The following is a 15,759-nucleotide window of genomic DNA, read 5'->3' on the forward strand; positions in this document are numbered from 1 at the left end:
AAAGCAGCCCCCCCAGCCCAGCGCCCGCGCTCCCTCCCCGGTCCCAGCCCGCTCCTTCTCGTTAACGTCCCCATTTAACGAATTCTCCCCATCTGGGTTTTAAATTAGCTCGCTGCCACCTCGGACTTCTCCGCAGATTTGCTCGCAGTCTGTTGGGTTTTGGTACAATTATTTGCCTGCTTTGTTGGTTTGGTTTTTTTTTGTTTTTAGTTTTGGGGTTTTTTTTCCCCCTGCTCTCTTATATATATACATAAATTAAAATTAATATTGCACTCGCTTCCCTATTCCTATGCACGAGTACAACGGCGTTTTGCTGCAGGCTTTGCCACGCTGAAAGGGATGTTGACATTTAGGAAACGTTTCTATTCACCTCTGAGTTTTGTAAACTCTCCCATATGTAATTTTAAAAAAAAACTAAAAAATAATAATAAAAAAAATAAAAATAGCGAAGGCTGTGATGTGAAATCCCTGCCAGGCAAAAAGCAAAGCAAAGTTTCAAACGTTTCAGGCGAGCCCAATGTCATTTAAAGGTTGGCACCCAGGGTTTCCAGTGTTTCTAATTTCATTTTTTTTCCCTGTTATTATTTACCACCTGCAGGGAAAATTAAGGGGGGGGGGGGGGGGGGGGGAAAAAAAACAAAGGAAAAAAAAAAGAGAAAAATAATGGGATTTGGATCTTTTGGGGGGTTTTTTTCCCCACACCAGTTGCAAATCGGTGATGGATGGAGCTGTGCTCCTGCCTGGGATGGGGGAGACGGAGGCACCCGGGGCCACCGAGCCCCAAAAATCTGGGCTGGGTTTGACCGGTGCCAACAGATGCCCAAAATCCCCACTGGGCACCCACAGCCCCATGTGAGGGGGTTCAGAAATAAAGATGATAATTCCAAAACCCCGATCATCTTCCTTTCACCATAAAAAAAAAAAATCCACCAAAACTTATCAGCCCCCGACTCAACACCAGCTGCAATTTTTTTTTTATAGCTGCTGCTTATAAAAACTAACCCACAAAGTCTTTAAATCATTATAATAATAAGAGAAAGGTTCCTAGTTATTTAGTGAGAACTATCACTCTGCAGCTGGAAATGTCACTGCTCCGTCCCGCAAGCGGCAGCGCAGACATGGACCGTGCAGCGATGGCGATGGCAATAATTAGCCACTAATAATTAATTACCCCGTGGCCAGAATCGGGCTGCTCGGCCGGTGCCCATCACCGCAGCCACACGGGACTGGGCAGCACCCAACGGGGAGCATTTGGGAAGAAGAGGGGCCACAGAGCAGGGGGGGACCCCCCCCAGTGCTCCCCAAAAGAGGATGCGAGGGGTTGGAAAACGGACTGGTTTGGAAAACCCACTGGTTTTCCTTCCAAAGCTGGATTTCTTTCCGCTGTGCTCAGTCTGGGAGCTGTTGTCTCCGTCCCCCGGGGGGGGATGTGTCTTGTTGGAGATGATATAAGATTTTTCTTTCCAGCCACTTCCTCCAGCTGCTCCATGCTCCCCCCTCCCCGGGCTGGTTTAGGTGGGGATTTATTGCTGCCCCCACGGCATCACTGGGGCATCACTGGTACCAGGGTGCTGGGGGGGGGGACACCCCAGGGATGGACATTGTCCCCCCCAGGGACCATCCAGCCCTGGGGCTCTGCTGCTTTCAGCAAGACATGTCACCCACCGTCCAGTTGGTCCCTGTGGGGGGGGATTGAGTCCTTGGGGAACAAAGAACCCAGGGACCCCCCCACGGGGCTGTGGGTACCAAACCCCCGTTGCCACTCCCCCATCCGCATCCCATCCCACACCAGGGCAGACCCACAGCCCCCCATTGCCCCTGCTCCTCCTGCCCCACAGCCCCCCCAGAGCTCACCAGCCTCCCCAGCACCTTGCCCAGATTGGGGGGGGGTGGGGGGTAAATATCTGCCCCAGGAGCCGCACCAACCCCCCTGGCTCAAAGAGCATCCCCGTCCCAGTGCCTGCTGTGGGTTTGCACTGGTGTCCTCAACTGGGGGGGTCCGTAACGCAGTGGGGAGCACTGGGACTTGGCAGCCAGGCTGGGATTTCAGCCCGGGCTCAAGCAACACCCTCCCCAAATAATAATTAATGCTAAATCCTCCCCCCACCACCCCCCAGCACCGCTGCATGGACACCCCTGTGCCGAGGCACCGGGACTGGCACAGGGAGGTGGAACTGGGTGAAGCTTTTCCTGGGCAAACCATTAATAAATAGGCCTTTTGGTACCACCTGAGTTAAGGCAGGGAGTGAGGTGTGCACCAGCCCCACGTTGGAGAAGCGCCGGGTGCCGTTGCCCAGGGTCCGGTATTCCCGCGGGTACTCGGCATCGTCCGCCGAAATCATGTGGGTGCTCGTCCTCTCGGGATCTGCACGGGGAGCGGGGAGAGCAGAGCGGGGTCAGGGCCGGCCCCACTGCTATGGGGCAGAGGTGGGGTGCTAAGATTTTGGGGGGCAGGGAGGGGGGTTTTAAGGTAGGAGCGATAGCGGAACCCAACTGGGAGCGGGGTCACCCCTTCAAGGGACGCAACCGGGAGGTTGGTGGGTGCAGGGTTTGTCCCCCTGCGATGGCACTGGTGTCCCCACGGGCATGGGGCTGGTGGTGGCAGGGGATGGATGGGGCAGGGGGCAGCAGTGGGGGGGATGGAGGGGCTGGGATGCCACCGAGGCCATGATATTTGGACCAAAACAGGAACAAAACAGCGTTGGGTCATTAAAATGACACAGACAAGACACGAGCCGGGCATCGCTCCGGGGCACAGACAGACAGGGGGACACGGACACACAACCAAAAAGAAAATGAAATGCCAGGCTGGGGGGAGGCTCGTGTCACCTACACTGTGCTGCTGCCCATGGGGGTGGCCAGGACCCCCCCCTGCCCTGTCAGAGACCCCCACCAGAGGGACAACCCCCCATCCGTGGGCACCAAACTGCTCCAAACCCACCACCACCGGGCACCACAGGGATGCTCTTCCCTGTCCCAGCCTCTCCCAGCTCACCCCATCCCGGGCAGGGGGGTGGGCAGGGGGGTCACGCGTGCAGAGAAAAGGAAGGGGCACGTCCCTCTGCTAATAATTCATTAGCTGCCTAATTTCCAGGGAAGTTGTGCCCAGCACACAGAGCGCCAGCGGTAACGAGTGCCTGGAAGTGCCCACACGCTGCCAGCGCCTGGCAGCTCCGCGGTGGCTGCAGGACAAGGCCACCCCGTGATCCCCAGCCCCGGCCTCTGCCCCAAAAAATTCCACTTTTTGAGGGTCTCCAGCCCTCAAACCCGTGTCACACACAGCCCCGGGCCGGTCCTGGCCACTGTCACCGTCCCCGTGCCGAGCCCACGAGCTTTGGGAACCCGCAGCGTGTGTGTTGCAGGGACTCACCGCGTTAAGGCTTTTCTTTTTCGCTCACCATTTAACCTTGATCCATTATTCATCTCCCTCCTTGTCCTTCCTCCCCACCCCCTTCCTTCCCCAGCTCCCCGTTAACGCATCATAGAGGGTTTTTCCTTTTGCCTTAATTATTTATCAGCCCAACATATTAGCTTTATAACAACTGATTGTGTTATTAATGTAAGACAGGGCTCCGGCGCGTGCTACAGATGTAACTCCTCTTGCTCAAGGTCGTACCAGGGATTTGCTACGAGGACACAACGCTCTCGGCAGATGCCACGGGGACATCCTCACCCACCAAAGCTTCATCCCTTCTCCATAAAACAACCTCTCCAGCTCCCTCCCCGCATGGCCCCGGCACCAAGAGTGACCCCGGGCAGGGGACTGTCACCCCCCGTACCCAGAAGACGGCGGCAGAATGTGAGGGAGAGATGAAGCTCCCGGTCCCTCCCCACCTCTCCATCGGCCGTGTCCCCGTGTCACCGCTGCACAGGATGCAGAGCATCTGCCACGTGCAAAACACCCCGAGATGCCCCAGGGAAAGCGGCACGGGAGCGGTGCCAGAGAGGCCACCTCGTCCTTCTGCTGGCAGAGAAGGCGGCGCGCTGTGGGGCTGAGGGCATCGTCCTGGGGTCCCTGGGCTGAGGACCCTCTGCTGAACACCAGCCCCGATGGGGAATGTGGACAGAGCAGTTCCTCCTGTCCCACCAGCTGAGCCCTAGGAGCCACCTTCCCACCTCCCCTTCCCCATCACAGCCCCCCATAACACACACTTCTCGCCGAGGGTTTGCTGCTGCCGGGGAGAAAACTCCGTGACCCCGGGCAGGGGACCAGCACCCCCCGTACCCAGAAGACGGTGGCAGAATGTGAGTGAGAGATGAAGCTCCTGGTCCCTCCCCACCTCTCCATCGGCCGTGTCCCCGTGTCACCGCTGCACAGGATGCAGAGCATCTGCCACGTGCAAAACACCCCGAGATGCCCCAGGGAAAGCGGCACGGGAGCGGTGCCAGAGAGGCCACCTCGTCCTTCTGCTGGCAGAGAAGGCGGCGCGCTGTGGGGCTGAGGGCATCGTCCTGGGGTCCCTGGGCTGAGGACCCTCTGCTGAACACCAGCCCTGATGGGGAATGTGGACAGAGCAGTTCCTCCTGTCCCACCAGCTGAGCCCTAGGAGCCACCTTCCCACCTCCCCTTCCCCATCACAGCCCCCCATAACACACACTTCTCGCCGAGGGTTTGCTGCTGCCGGGGAGAAAACTCCTTCCTGCCCTTGGCCGGTCGCTCTGTGATGGCAAAGCAGCAGAGATGTGTTGGGGGAAGTGGCATCCAGCACCCGGCACCCAGCCCAGCCCCAGCACGGGGTGCCTGGACGTATCCTTGGAGCTCTCAGCTCCAGGGTGGAGGAGAGGGGCAGTGGGACCCCCAGCATCTCCCCCCCCCCAACGCAGGCACAGCACCCATTCCCACCAAACCAACCCCTCTGTAGAATCCCCCCCCCCAACGCAGGCACAGCGCCCATTCCCACCAAACCAACCCCTCTGTAGTGCCACATCCTAAGCACCACCAGGACACCCAGCCCTGTGTCCCATGAGAAAAGCAAACCAAGGAAGGCTGCAAAAGAGGGGTGACGGGGCACCCCAAAAGCCGCCGGCTGCAGCAGTGACAGGGCTGGGAGGAAGGAGCTGCAGCTCTTCTCCCTCACTGGGGAGAGAGGCAGCGAGGACGCCTGAGCCAGAGGAAGGAGAAGGGACGGGAGTTCAGGGGGTGCAAAAGGGACTGGATCCTTGCAGACCCCTCCTCAGTACCTTCACCAGCCCTGGGTTCAGCATCCCTGGCTTCTTCCCACCCTCCTCCTCCTCTCACCAATGCATCAGCATGCAGCTCCCCGCTCACTAATTACATGCTCCGGGAGTGGAACGCGCCAGCTCGCTGTCTCTCCACCGACTACTAAAAAGGATGATTTGAAAAGCCCTGCACAATCTGCAGAGGGGCCAGAGCAAAGCTGGATGCTGTCGGGGGCTCTTCCACCCCCCGCCTGCGCCGCATCCGCTCCCGCAGCCCTCACCGGGCTCCGGAACAAGCCGGGGGGGAAGGCAGTCCCAGCACCATGAACCCCACGATCTACGAACCCCAACAAGGCACGAGGAGGAAAAGCCACCCCAGACACGCATGAACCCGTCCCCACCTCATCCACCTTCTCCTGGAGCGGGCAGAGAACCCCAAAAAGTGACCTTAAACCACTCATGGTCCTGCTTCCCTGGCACCATCCATGGAAAGAAGGTGTCAGTCCTTCCCTCCTGGCTTCACCCCGAGGGGATCATCACATCCTGCCACCCGAAATGTCCCCCACCAAGTTGTTTCTCTCCCCCCCGTGCAGGGATGCTGGAGAAGGGGTACCCACGCAGGGGCTGCCAGCGATGCCACCAGCAGATCCCTGGGCAGAACTTCCCAAGGCTACTTCCAAGTAGGTCACTGGGGTGGGAAAGCTGGTGCCCAGAGCCTGCCCGGGGTCCCCACCTCGGTACTTCCCCGGCCCAGCCAAGCGGGGTGTCCCTCTGGGATGTGTCCCCCCCACAGAGGGACCGTCCCATCGCTTACCCGCGGGCGCAGGACGGCTTCCACGGCGACCGGCAAACTGCTTGGGTGGGAGGGGGCAGGCACCCCCCGGCTCCCCGGGGGCTGACGGCGGCTCCTTGGCCGGGCGCAGGGCTCCCACCACAGCCAAAATCCCACGGTAAATCCTGGCCAGCCCCTCTCCGAGCAGCGGGGGGTTAAAGGAGCGGGGTTTGCTTTGTCGATTCATCCATCCGTCTGCTTTACCTGTCGCCAGAGGTGTCACCGGGTCCCGGGGACCACAGCCTGTGCCCCTAGCAGGATGCGGCCATCGCCTGCTTCCCGGGAGATCGGGGGGCACCGGAGGCACCGGAGCTCCACCGGGAGATGCTCTTCAGGACCGGTGCTCTGCAGGCTGAGCAGCAGCTTTCCACCAGCTCCCTCGCTGGGAGACGAGGGTAGGAGAAGCCCCCAAAAACTTGTCCCGAGCTGCGGGCGCTGCCCCACCGGAGCCACGCCGGGTCGGAGGGGCTGCAGGGTCAGCAGCACCGTCCACTCCGCTCCCCCCCGCCAGCAGCTCGCCGGGGGTTTATCATAAAGAGGATCTTTCAAACACAGTTTATTACTGCAGTTTCATAAATCTTCATGAGGCAGCAAAGGCTCACACGGGCCGTGAAAAGCAACGGCAGTTAGCGGAGCATGAAAAATCATCCGAGAAAGCAATTGTACAAAAAAGGGGCGAAGGGAGGGGAAGGAGCGAGTACATCTGGGGAGAAAAAGGGCGGCGAGAGAATAGATGCCCCTCGGAGCGATGCGGCTCCCCCGCACCCGGCCATTAAAGGCAGAGGGAAGAGGGGGATGCTCTTGCTTTTTTTGGTCCTTCCTCCCGAAGGCTGCGGCTGCCGCTGCCTGCACAGCACCCGGGGAGGCTGCCCAGCACCCACAGCCCCGCTCAGTGCTAACCCCTTCCCTGCCAGGCTGCGGGGAGAGGATGGAGTGATGGAGCGAGGGCTGGGGAGGGCAGGGAGAGCCCACACCGCTCCTGCTGCGCCTGCGCTTCACTCCCAGCCCACCTCGGGGTGGGGGGGAACCCCAAAAATAACCCCCTCCTGCCCAGGAGGGGATTTGCTGGGGTGAAGGGACCTTTGGAGGCATCGTTGCCTGTGAGTTCCTGGCTCTGCCACGCTCTACTGGCACTCATTTGGGGATGGGGGCACGGTGGTCAAGTGCCCCCCCAGGACCTGCCCCAGGCTCCCATCTCACCCCCCCATGTGGGGCCAGGAAACAGCCACAAAGTACTGGGAGCTGTGGTGTCCTCCTACACCAAAGCTGTGCCCAGGAGTGGTGACAAGGCAGCTGGCACATCATGGGGGACACGAGCACCCTTCACCCAAGCCACTGCCACGTCCCAAAGGGGTCCAGCCATCGCTGGTGCTTTACACACCCAGAGCTGCTCCTTTAACTCAAACTATGGAGAAACGTGTCCCTGTTTCGGGTCGAGCCCATGGGCTGTGGATGTCCCTGTCCCACGGATGTCCCCTGTCCCCTGGGGATGCCAGGAGCTGGAGAGACCCAGGACGTGAGTGTTGAGGTGAGAGCACCTGCAGGGCAGGGGGCAAGCAATAGGGGCAGTGAAAGCTGATGGACAACTGGGCTGAAGCTCCCCTGCCATCCTCTTCCTCCTGGGCTGATGGAGACCTGGTGCCAAACCACTTGGGAAAAGCCAAGGCCACCCAGGAGGGACCACAGACATCCGACCTGGGACAAACCTCCCCATGCCCGTGCCATGCCCCGCAGCCCCCCGGGAGGTGGGGGATGCAGCTCTCCCACCTCCTCTCCCCATCCCCATGGGTCATGTCCATCCCCCCCAGCATCGCACTGGCAGCTTCCCCCCCCGGGGCTCAGCAGCAGGCTCCCCGCTGTGCCTTTCACTCCCAAATTCAAGCGGAACCAGGGAAGATAAAACACCACCCGCCGATGGATTCATGGGGAACTTCCCAACCGGGTGGGCACAGACCCCCCCAGCCCCACAGCCGGGACGACGCTTGGCTCCTCCAAGGCTGCCAGGGACACGGTGCCCACAGGGGATGGCAGTCTTGGATGTGACCCCACAGACCTGTCCCTGTCTGATCCTACATGTCCCAGACGGTGCCCGCACCCCCCCAGTGCCAGCCCTGCCGATGCCACCGGAGCCACACGGGGACAAGGAGCCGGTCTGAAGCCAGACAGTGTGTTGGGCCCGTGCCATACCCCGCAGCCCCCCGGGAGGTGGGGGATGCAGCTCTCCCACCTCCTCTCCCCATCCCCATGGGTCATGTCCATCCCCCCCAGCATCGCACTGGCAGCTTCCCCCCCCGGGGCTCAGCAGCAGGCTCCCCGCTGTGCCTTTCACTCCCAAATTCAAGCGGAACCAGGGAAGATAAAACACCACCCGCCGATGGATTCATGGGGAACTTCCCAACCGGGTGGGCACAGACCCCCCCAGCCCCACAGCCGGGACGACGCTTGGCTCCTCCAAGGCTGCCAGGGACACGGTGCCCACAGGGGATGGCAGTCTTGGATGTGACCCCACAGACCTGTCCCTGTCTGATCCTACATGTCCCAGACGGTGCCCGCACCCCCCCAGTGCCAGCCCTGCCGATGCCACCGGAGCCGTGTGGGGACAAGGAGCCGGTCTGAAGCCAGACAGCGGGTTGGTGCGGGACAAACCTCCCCATGCCCGTGCCATGCCCCGCAGCCCCCCGGGAGGTGGGGGATGCAGCTCTCCCACCTCCTCTCCCCATCCCCATGGGTCATGTCCATCCCCCCCAGCATCGCACTGGCAGCTTCCCCCCCCGGGGCTCAGCAGCAGGCTCCCCGCTGTGCCTTTCACTCCCAAATTCAAGCGGAACCAGGGAAGATAAAACACCACCCGCCGATGGATTCATGGGGAACTTCCCAGCCGGGTGGGCACAGACCCCCCAGCCCCACAGCTGGGACAATGCTTGGCTCCTCCAAGGGACACGGTGCCCACAGGGGTTGGCAGTCTTGGATGTGACCCCACAGACCTGTCCCTGTCTGATCCTACGTGTCCCAGACGGTGCCCGCACCCCCCCAGTGCCAGCCCTGCCGATGCCACCGGAGCCGTGTGGGGACAAGGAGCCGGTCTGAAGCCAGACAGCGTGTTGGTGCGCACTGGTTGCTCCCCAGTTGGAGCTCGGGGCAATCCAGCTGGCATCTCTCCGCCACGCTGCCCTGACAAGCAGCTCTTTCACTTTGGAAGCGGTGAAACAACCGGATAAATTCCCATGTCATTGTCAAAACCCAAACTGAAGGAGAAATCCCATCTGGCCAGCCCTGTAAAAAGCAGCAGCTACTTCCCACCTCGCCGGGTGTTATCGCACCCACGCGTGCACATGGGAACGGGAGAGGAGTTCACCTCCCAACTCCCATGGATGGCAGTGCCAGGATCAGGACCAGCACCCGCCTGCCCGGAGCCCCATCCCCACATCCCTCCTTTGAGCCTGGGGTGCCCGAGCCAAGCTCTCACCCAGGGAAGGGGGACCCAACATCCAAAGAAGCTCCTCCAGCCTTGCCCACCTCAGCAGGGCTCCCTGCCACCACCCTGCCTGTCCCCTGCCTGCACGCAGCACGGGCATCCCACCAAAAAAGCCCCTGTGCTTCCTCCTCTTCCTCACACTGTCTCATCAGCTCAGCATCTCCCCAGGATCTCCTGCCAGCTCCAAGCTGGGACCCATCCCTACTCCCTCGCAGGAGGACAGGGACCAGAGGGGAAAACATCAAGGTCCCTGCTCTCTCGGGAGGTGGCTGTGATGCTGAAGAGCAAGAGCCCAGTGGGGTGGGCGCTGCTGACGAGGCAACGAGGGGGTCTCTGAGTGGATAATCCTTCTGTGACTGATGGTCGGGTAAGTGGGAATGTCCCCATAAACATCAAGGTCCCTGCTCTCTCGGGAGGTGGCTGTGATGCTGAAGAGCAAGAGCCCAGTGGGGTGGGCGCTGCTGACGAGGCAACGAGGGGGTCTCTGAGTGGATAATCCTTCTGTGACTGATGGTCGGGTAAGTGGGAATGTCCCCATCACCCTGCGGGAAGGATCCTACCAAGGGTTTCTCCCCGCCTGTCCCAGCCCCCCCGGACACCCTGGGGAAGCACGGATCCCCGCTGCAGCAGGAGGGAGAAAGGAGTTGACTTTGCTTAGAAAAGGGAAAGAAAACAAGAAAACTATCTCAGGGGGGTGGGAAGGACGGCTCACAGCTGGGGGGTCCAAGGAAAATCTTCCCCCTGCCATCAGCTTCCTCCCCAACCTTTGGCAGGAGACTGAAGCTGGTGGCATCCCCTGCACATGGAGAGCATGCAGCCCGGGGCAGAGCCTTCCCCGCCAGGGGCTGGAGGAGAAAGGACCCCCACACGCCCTGGCAAGAGGCTGCATCCTCAGCTGGCGGGGATGGCACAGTGGCTGGGGAGATGCCAGCAGCCCGGGGACGCCAGATAAAAATAAAGAAGAGAGGATGGAAGGGGCCAGGCTCTTCAGGGCATGAACACAAGCCACATTGTGGTCTCCTCTCCCACCCACGCGATCCGAGGTGGCCCAGCCAGGGCCAGGAGACTGGGGTGGGATCAGCTGAGCAGTGCCAGCTGGGTCCAAGCTTGGGAACCCGGGATGGGAGAGGGAAACTGAGGCACAGGGCTGGCGGAGGAAAGGCTTTACCATAAGTCTGGCTGCAGATGGGGATGCCGAGGCACGAGGGGTTTGAACCCAGTGTCGGAGCAGGTTGGGGGGGGGAAACACCAGGCAGAGCCACGTGCTGCCTTGATGCCCTGGCTGGGTCAGTGGCTCAGCATCTCCCAAAAGGACCTGGTGTTTTCCTGGAGCCTTGGCAGCTCCCGCCGCCTCCCACCCACCACGGCGCTGAGACGGTGAGCGCAGCCTCTGCCTGCGTGCGGGACGCGGGGCACTGACTCACCCGCAGTCGTGCAGCCAAACGGAGCCAAGAATCCCTGCCAAGCCGGGTCCCCCACCTTGTGCTCCCCCCAGGGCGGGGGGATGATGATAATCCCACTGGATGACCCCAATACGATGCCAGGATCTGGGCCCCCAGAGCCCCCCACCCTCTGCAAAGCTGCTGTCTCCTTTCCCCCTTTCCCTGCAGGCAGGTGAGAAACCCCCCCACAAACCCCATGGGTCTCTCTTCCCCATGGAGGATTCCCAGGGGTGATGGGGGGGGCCGGGGTCCTGTTGCAAGCGAGAGATGGGTCCAGTCGGGAAGGAAACGGCCCCAAAAATGGCTTTTGATGCGATGAAAGGCAGAGAAGATGCGTGTTCACATACTGTGCAAAACTGCTGCGGGGTTGGAGCCAGAGGGAAAGCTTGGAGTGGGGGGGGGCTCAGGCTCCAGCTTTTAACCTGTGGCTGTGTGTCTCCTCTCCAGGAGGCAGGAATTCATCTGATCCCGTGGCTCAGGGTTTGGTTTCATTCCTTATTCTCATCTCTCTGCAAGCAGAGCAGGAGGGCAGAGGGGTGGGGAGGCCATGGAGCTGGTTGGGGGCAAGAGGGGGCCGGCAGAGAGGAGGAGGAGGAGGAGGAGGGTGGGCTGGAGGGGACACACTTCAAGATAAAAAATCAATTCTCAACAGGATCAACTCTTCCTCTAGTGAGACACGGAGGGGAGTCACTCCACAGAGCGAGGGCAAGGCCACGATGGTCTCCACCACAGGAGAAACGCGATGGAGCAGCAGCAGAGGGGGGGGCTGCATTGTCAGGACCCTCCAGCCTGACCCGTGGCCACGGGCAACTGCGAGATGAGAGCCCAGAGCCAGGCAGGAGGCTCCTGGGGGTGGGTGGCCACGAGGGATGCCCGCTGGTAGCCCAGCCATCCCCACACCACTGGAGATCCAGGCAAGCTTTGCTCCGGGGAGCTCGCCAAAGGCAGAGGCAAAAGGCAACAAGTGGATGGGGAGGAAGGTTAAAGGAGGAGAGGAAAAGGCTCCCGTGCAGGGGGGATGCCATGGGGTGGAGAGGGTGATGCCCCTGCCTGGCACGCAGTGATGCACCGCATTGGTGTTGCCCAATGCATGGGATGCAACTTTTCCAGCCACCTAATCCCTGCCTCTCCTCTCCCCGCCATCAGCACGGGCTCACTCACCATCAGGAGGCCCAGGACAGTGAGAAGGAGCTTCACCGAGGCATCACACCCCCTCAAAACCCAATTCATCCCACAGAACGTGGCAGGGACCAGGCAGAGGGTGGGGGGGAGGAACCATCTCCCCATCATCCCTGCCAGGAAGGCTCACAAGAAAGCCACGAAGGGAAGAATTCCAGGCAAATCCATGGGTTGCCCAGCCCTTGCCCTGCAGCCCGGGGTTCCAGCCTCTGGCTGGAGTCACTGAAGAGCTGGGCTCCGTGAGAAAGCACCCAGGAGGGGGATTTTCCCCCAGTTTGGCACGTTGGGGTCGCGGCGACGGAGGGAGAGCGGCGCCGAGCTCAGCCCGGCACAACACTTGGCCCGTCTCTGCCTTGGCACGGGGAAAACCCAACTCTTTCGAAGATTTTGGCTCCTGCCACCACTGAGACGTGCTTGGACACACAGCCCGGAGCTCAGCGGGGCTGTCACGGCACCGAGCCCCGATCCCACAGCCCCCCCAGGCAGGGATTGGGGGGGCACCGCCTTTTGGGGTGATTCCTGCCAGGAGATGGGGTGATGCTACATTGGCAGCCATGGGGGAGAGGCTGGAAGAAGCTGGTTTGGGGTTGCAGGGGGGCTGAGGAACACTCCAAAAGGAGAACAGACCCTATTTATAAGCACCCAGGTAGCACGTAGGTGGCTGGTCACAGCCTGCTGTGCCAGCCTGGTTAGTCACAGCTAGTTAAAAATCAAAAATGCTGGCAAAAAAACTGCTCAGACCCACGTCTAAATCCTCGTAGATGCGGGAAAGCGCCCTCACAATTGGAAAACACGGGGGGTAAGATCCACCTGGGCTTTGGTGTCAGCCCCATCGGAGGCCCTGGAGCACAGACCGTGGCACAGGGACGCTCCTGGGGTGCGTCCCCCTCAAACGCAGGGCATGGGGACACCAAGGTGCCCAGTCCAACCACATCCCCTGATGTACCCCACCTCAAAAGCACCCCGTGTGGGGCTGGTGGCACCAGGACCAAGGCCACTGCCCCATCCCCGGAGGTGATGCCATCCCTCCCCTCCCTGAGCAAACCCTGCAGCCGCCTCCTGCCCTTCCCACGTCCCGCCGGGGCCCGTTGGAGGGAGAATCCCAGCCCTTCCACCCGCGCCAGGCAGCAGCTTTGCAGGCAGCGAGGTTTATTCAAGCAAAAGGAGGGCAGCAGCAGCTGCCTGCAGCCCTGCCTGCCTCCTCCTCCTCCCACCAGCACCGGGCACCCAGCCCTGCCCGCGCCATCGCCACCCTGGGCAGAGCCCACCTGATGGGGCTGGGACCATCCCCCATGGGGCCAGCATCACCCAGAGGCTCCAAAACCCACGTTCCCCCCTCCGTTTTTTATTCCCCCACCCCCCCATCTCCAAATCCATACCCACGAGCGACGGAGTCAGCCGGTAGTCCCCGGGCTCGGGGGGTCTCTCCTGCTCCCGCAGCCTCGGCACGGCTCGGGGGGAAGCTCCAAAGGGATGCTTTGCCCAGCGAGGAAGCATGGTGGCACCCAGGCAGCCCAGAGGAACCAGGAGATGGCTGTGGAGCACGGCTCCCCCCCAAAAAAAATCTGCGCGACAAACACACGCACCTTATCGCATATGTTTAAACCGAATGAAATATGGTTTTACTAATCACTTGGCATTTAAAGCAACACGCCGTCTCCCCGTCAAGTTAAATCTAAGGAGACGTATCGAGTTGCGTTTAGCTGTTTATGTTAATTAAATACAGGACGGGTTCGTTATTAAACACGGGAGAGGGAGCAGCCGGGTGGATCGTTACCGACCTGGTTCGGAGGGAAGCCGGGGCGCAGCGATGGGTGGGCGCTCAGCCGTGCGGCCGCCGTCGCCTCACATCCAAATCCCAATCCCAATCCTCCGCGGGGGGAAACGGGGCCGGAGCGGTGCCCGATGGACGCGGGAGGTCCCCAGCCAGCCGTCTGCTGCCACCCAGCTCCTGTCACCCCTCGGTCCCCTCTCCTGTCCCCGAGCTACCGGGGGGCGCGGGGCGGCGAGGCCGTCTCCATGGCTGGCAGAGGCTGCCCCAGTTTCGCTGCCAGTGGCCATCGCATCCTCCCGGCTCCACGCCAGCACTTTTCCTCACATCCTTCCCCTACCCCGGCAACTTTCCCCCCCCTCCAAGCCTGCTTTTATTCCTCCGCTCGGCGTGGACGTCTCTCTCCCCCTTGCTCTCTTCCCTGGCTCGGGCGTTTCAGAGCTCCCCGTGGGTCTCTGGGTATTATTTTTTTCTTTTTTTTTTTTCCTCCCTTCCTCTTGAAATGTCACTGTGCCCCCTCAAACACATCACATGGGCTGGGAGCCAGCGCACAGCCCTGCACAGCCGCCAGCAGATTGCCACGCTGTCCCCTCCCTGCCCTGCTCAAAGCCAGGGACAGCCGGTGGCGTGTCGTGGGCTACCAGCCTGCCACAGTGGGCTACCAGCGTGCCACAGTGGGCTGCCAGTGCCATGGGCTACAAATACCGCTCACGAATTCCTTCTCACCCTCCCACCCCAGCCCCGGGTGCAACGGCGGAGGGTGGACATCCACAGGGGACCAGGGATGCTCAGTGGTGGGGGCACAAGAGCCTGTTTGTGTCCCCAGTGTCCCACCAAGCAAAGCTCTTGTCCCCAGGACATGATGCCCTTGACCATGCTGAGCCCAATCAGGTCACAACCTGCTGCTGGATGGGTCTTCTACAGGTTGGAGTGACCCTTCCTGAAGCTGCTCAGAAACCTCCCTGGGCAGGGTGGTCCTGGCAGGGGTGAGGGGTCACCCCAAAGGAGGGAGGAACAGGCAGTGAGGACCTGAGAGACGCCGGAGGCACAAGGCAGCTCCTCTGGGTCCATCCAGACTAATCAAGACCATCACTCTGCCCACATTTCAGGGGGTTGTTCACACGCCTCTTCCTCAAGGATCCTGGAGGAGATGCTGGCCCAGCCACAGGTACCCCAGATTTCAGTCTTAGCCCAACCCAAGGCAGTCCTGCAGGACCGTGACCCCCCAACACAGCCCTGACCTCTCCTGCAAGGACCCCCGTCAGCTGAGCCGCCGCCAAGCAGCACCCAAATTCTGATGAAACACAATTCAGAGCAAACCCCCACAGTCCGTCAGGCATGGCAATGCCAGCAACACCCCAAAACCACCCGCACACACCCTTATGGGCACAACTGCATCCTGGTGTCTTCCCAGGGCTGGGAACAGGCTTTGCAAACTCACCCCTATTTCCTCTATCTCCCATTTCCAGCGTTTGTCCCCAGAGTGGCCTCCTCATAGTGCCATCCTGGAGGTTCTCTCATGGACTTCAACCACTCAAGACTTGGATGGGGCTGTAGAGCCCAGGAAACCTCACACCAAAGACCCACAGGTGGGCTTTATGCCCATTTTGCAGATGAGGAAACTGAGGCATGGATGGAGGGGGACACGGGTGCTGCCTTGATGCCCTGGCTGGGTCAGTGGCTCAGCATCTCCCAAAAGGACCTGGTGTTTTCCTGGAGCCTTGGCAGCTCCCGCCGCCTCCCACCCACCACGGCGCTGAGACGGTGAGCGCAGCCTCTGCCTGCGTGCGGGACGCGGGGCACTGACTCACCCGCAGTCGTGCAGCCAAACGGAGCCAAGAATCCCTGCCAAGCCGGGTCCCCCACCTTGTGCTCCCCCCAGGGCGGGGGGATGATGATA

General features: G+C 61.0%; 1 protein-coding gene across 1 annotated transcript in view; it reads right to left on the reverse strand.

Annotated features, from left to right (window-relative positions):
- The window catches only part of SRCIN1 (SRC kinase signaling inhibitor 1), a 104,045-nt gene extending 89,847 nt beyond the window's left edge, over positions 1–14,198 (reverse strand). Inside the window, exons 1-3 of the mRNA XM_014958940.1 lie at positions 13,870–14,198; positions 13,468–13,653; positions 2,226–2,365 (exon numbers count right to left, since the gene is read on the reverse strand). Of these exons, the coding sequence (XP_014814426.1) occupies positions 2,226–2,365; positions 13,468–13,585 (258 nt within the window). The 5' untranslated portion in view covers positions 13,586–13,653; positions 13,870–14,198. The remainder of the gene's footprint in view (positions 1–2,225; positions 2,366–13,467; positions 13,654–13,869) is intronic.
- Positions 14,199–15,759: the final 1,561 nt, after the last annotated feature.

This window comes from Calidris pugnax, unplaced genomic scaffold (assembly GCF_001431845.1).
Source record: "Calidris pugnax isolate Ruff unplaced genomic scaffold, ASM143184v1 scaffold335, whole genome shotgun sequence".
Taxonomy (NCBI): domain Eukaryota; kingdom Metazoa; phylum Chordata; class Aves; order Charadriiformes; family Scolopacidae; genus Calidris; species Calidris pugnax.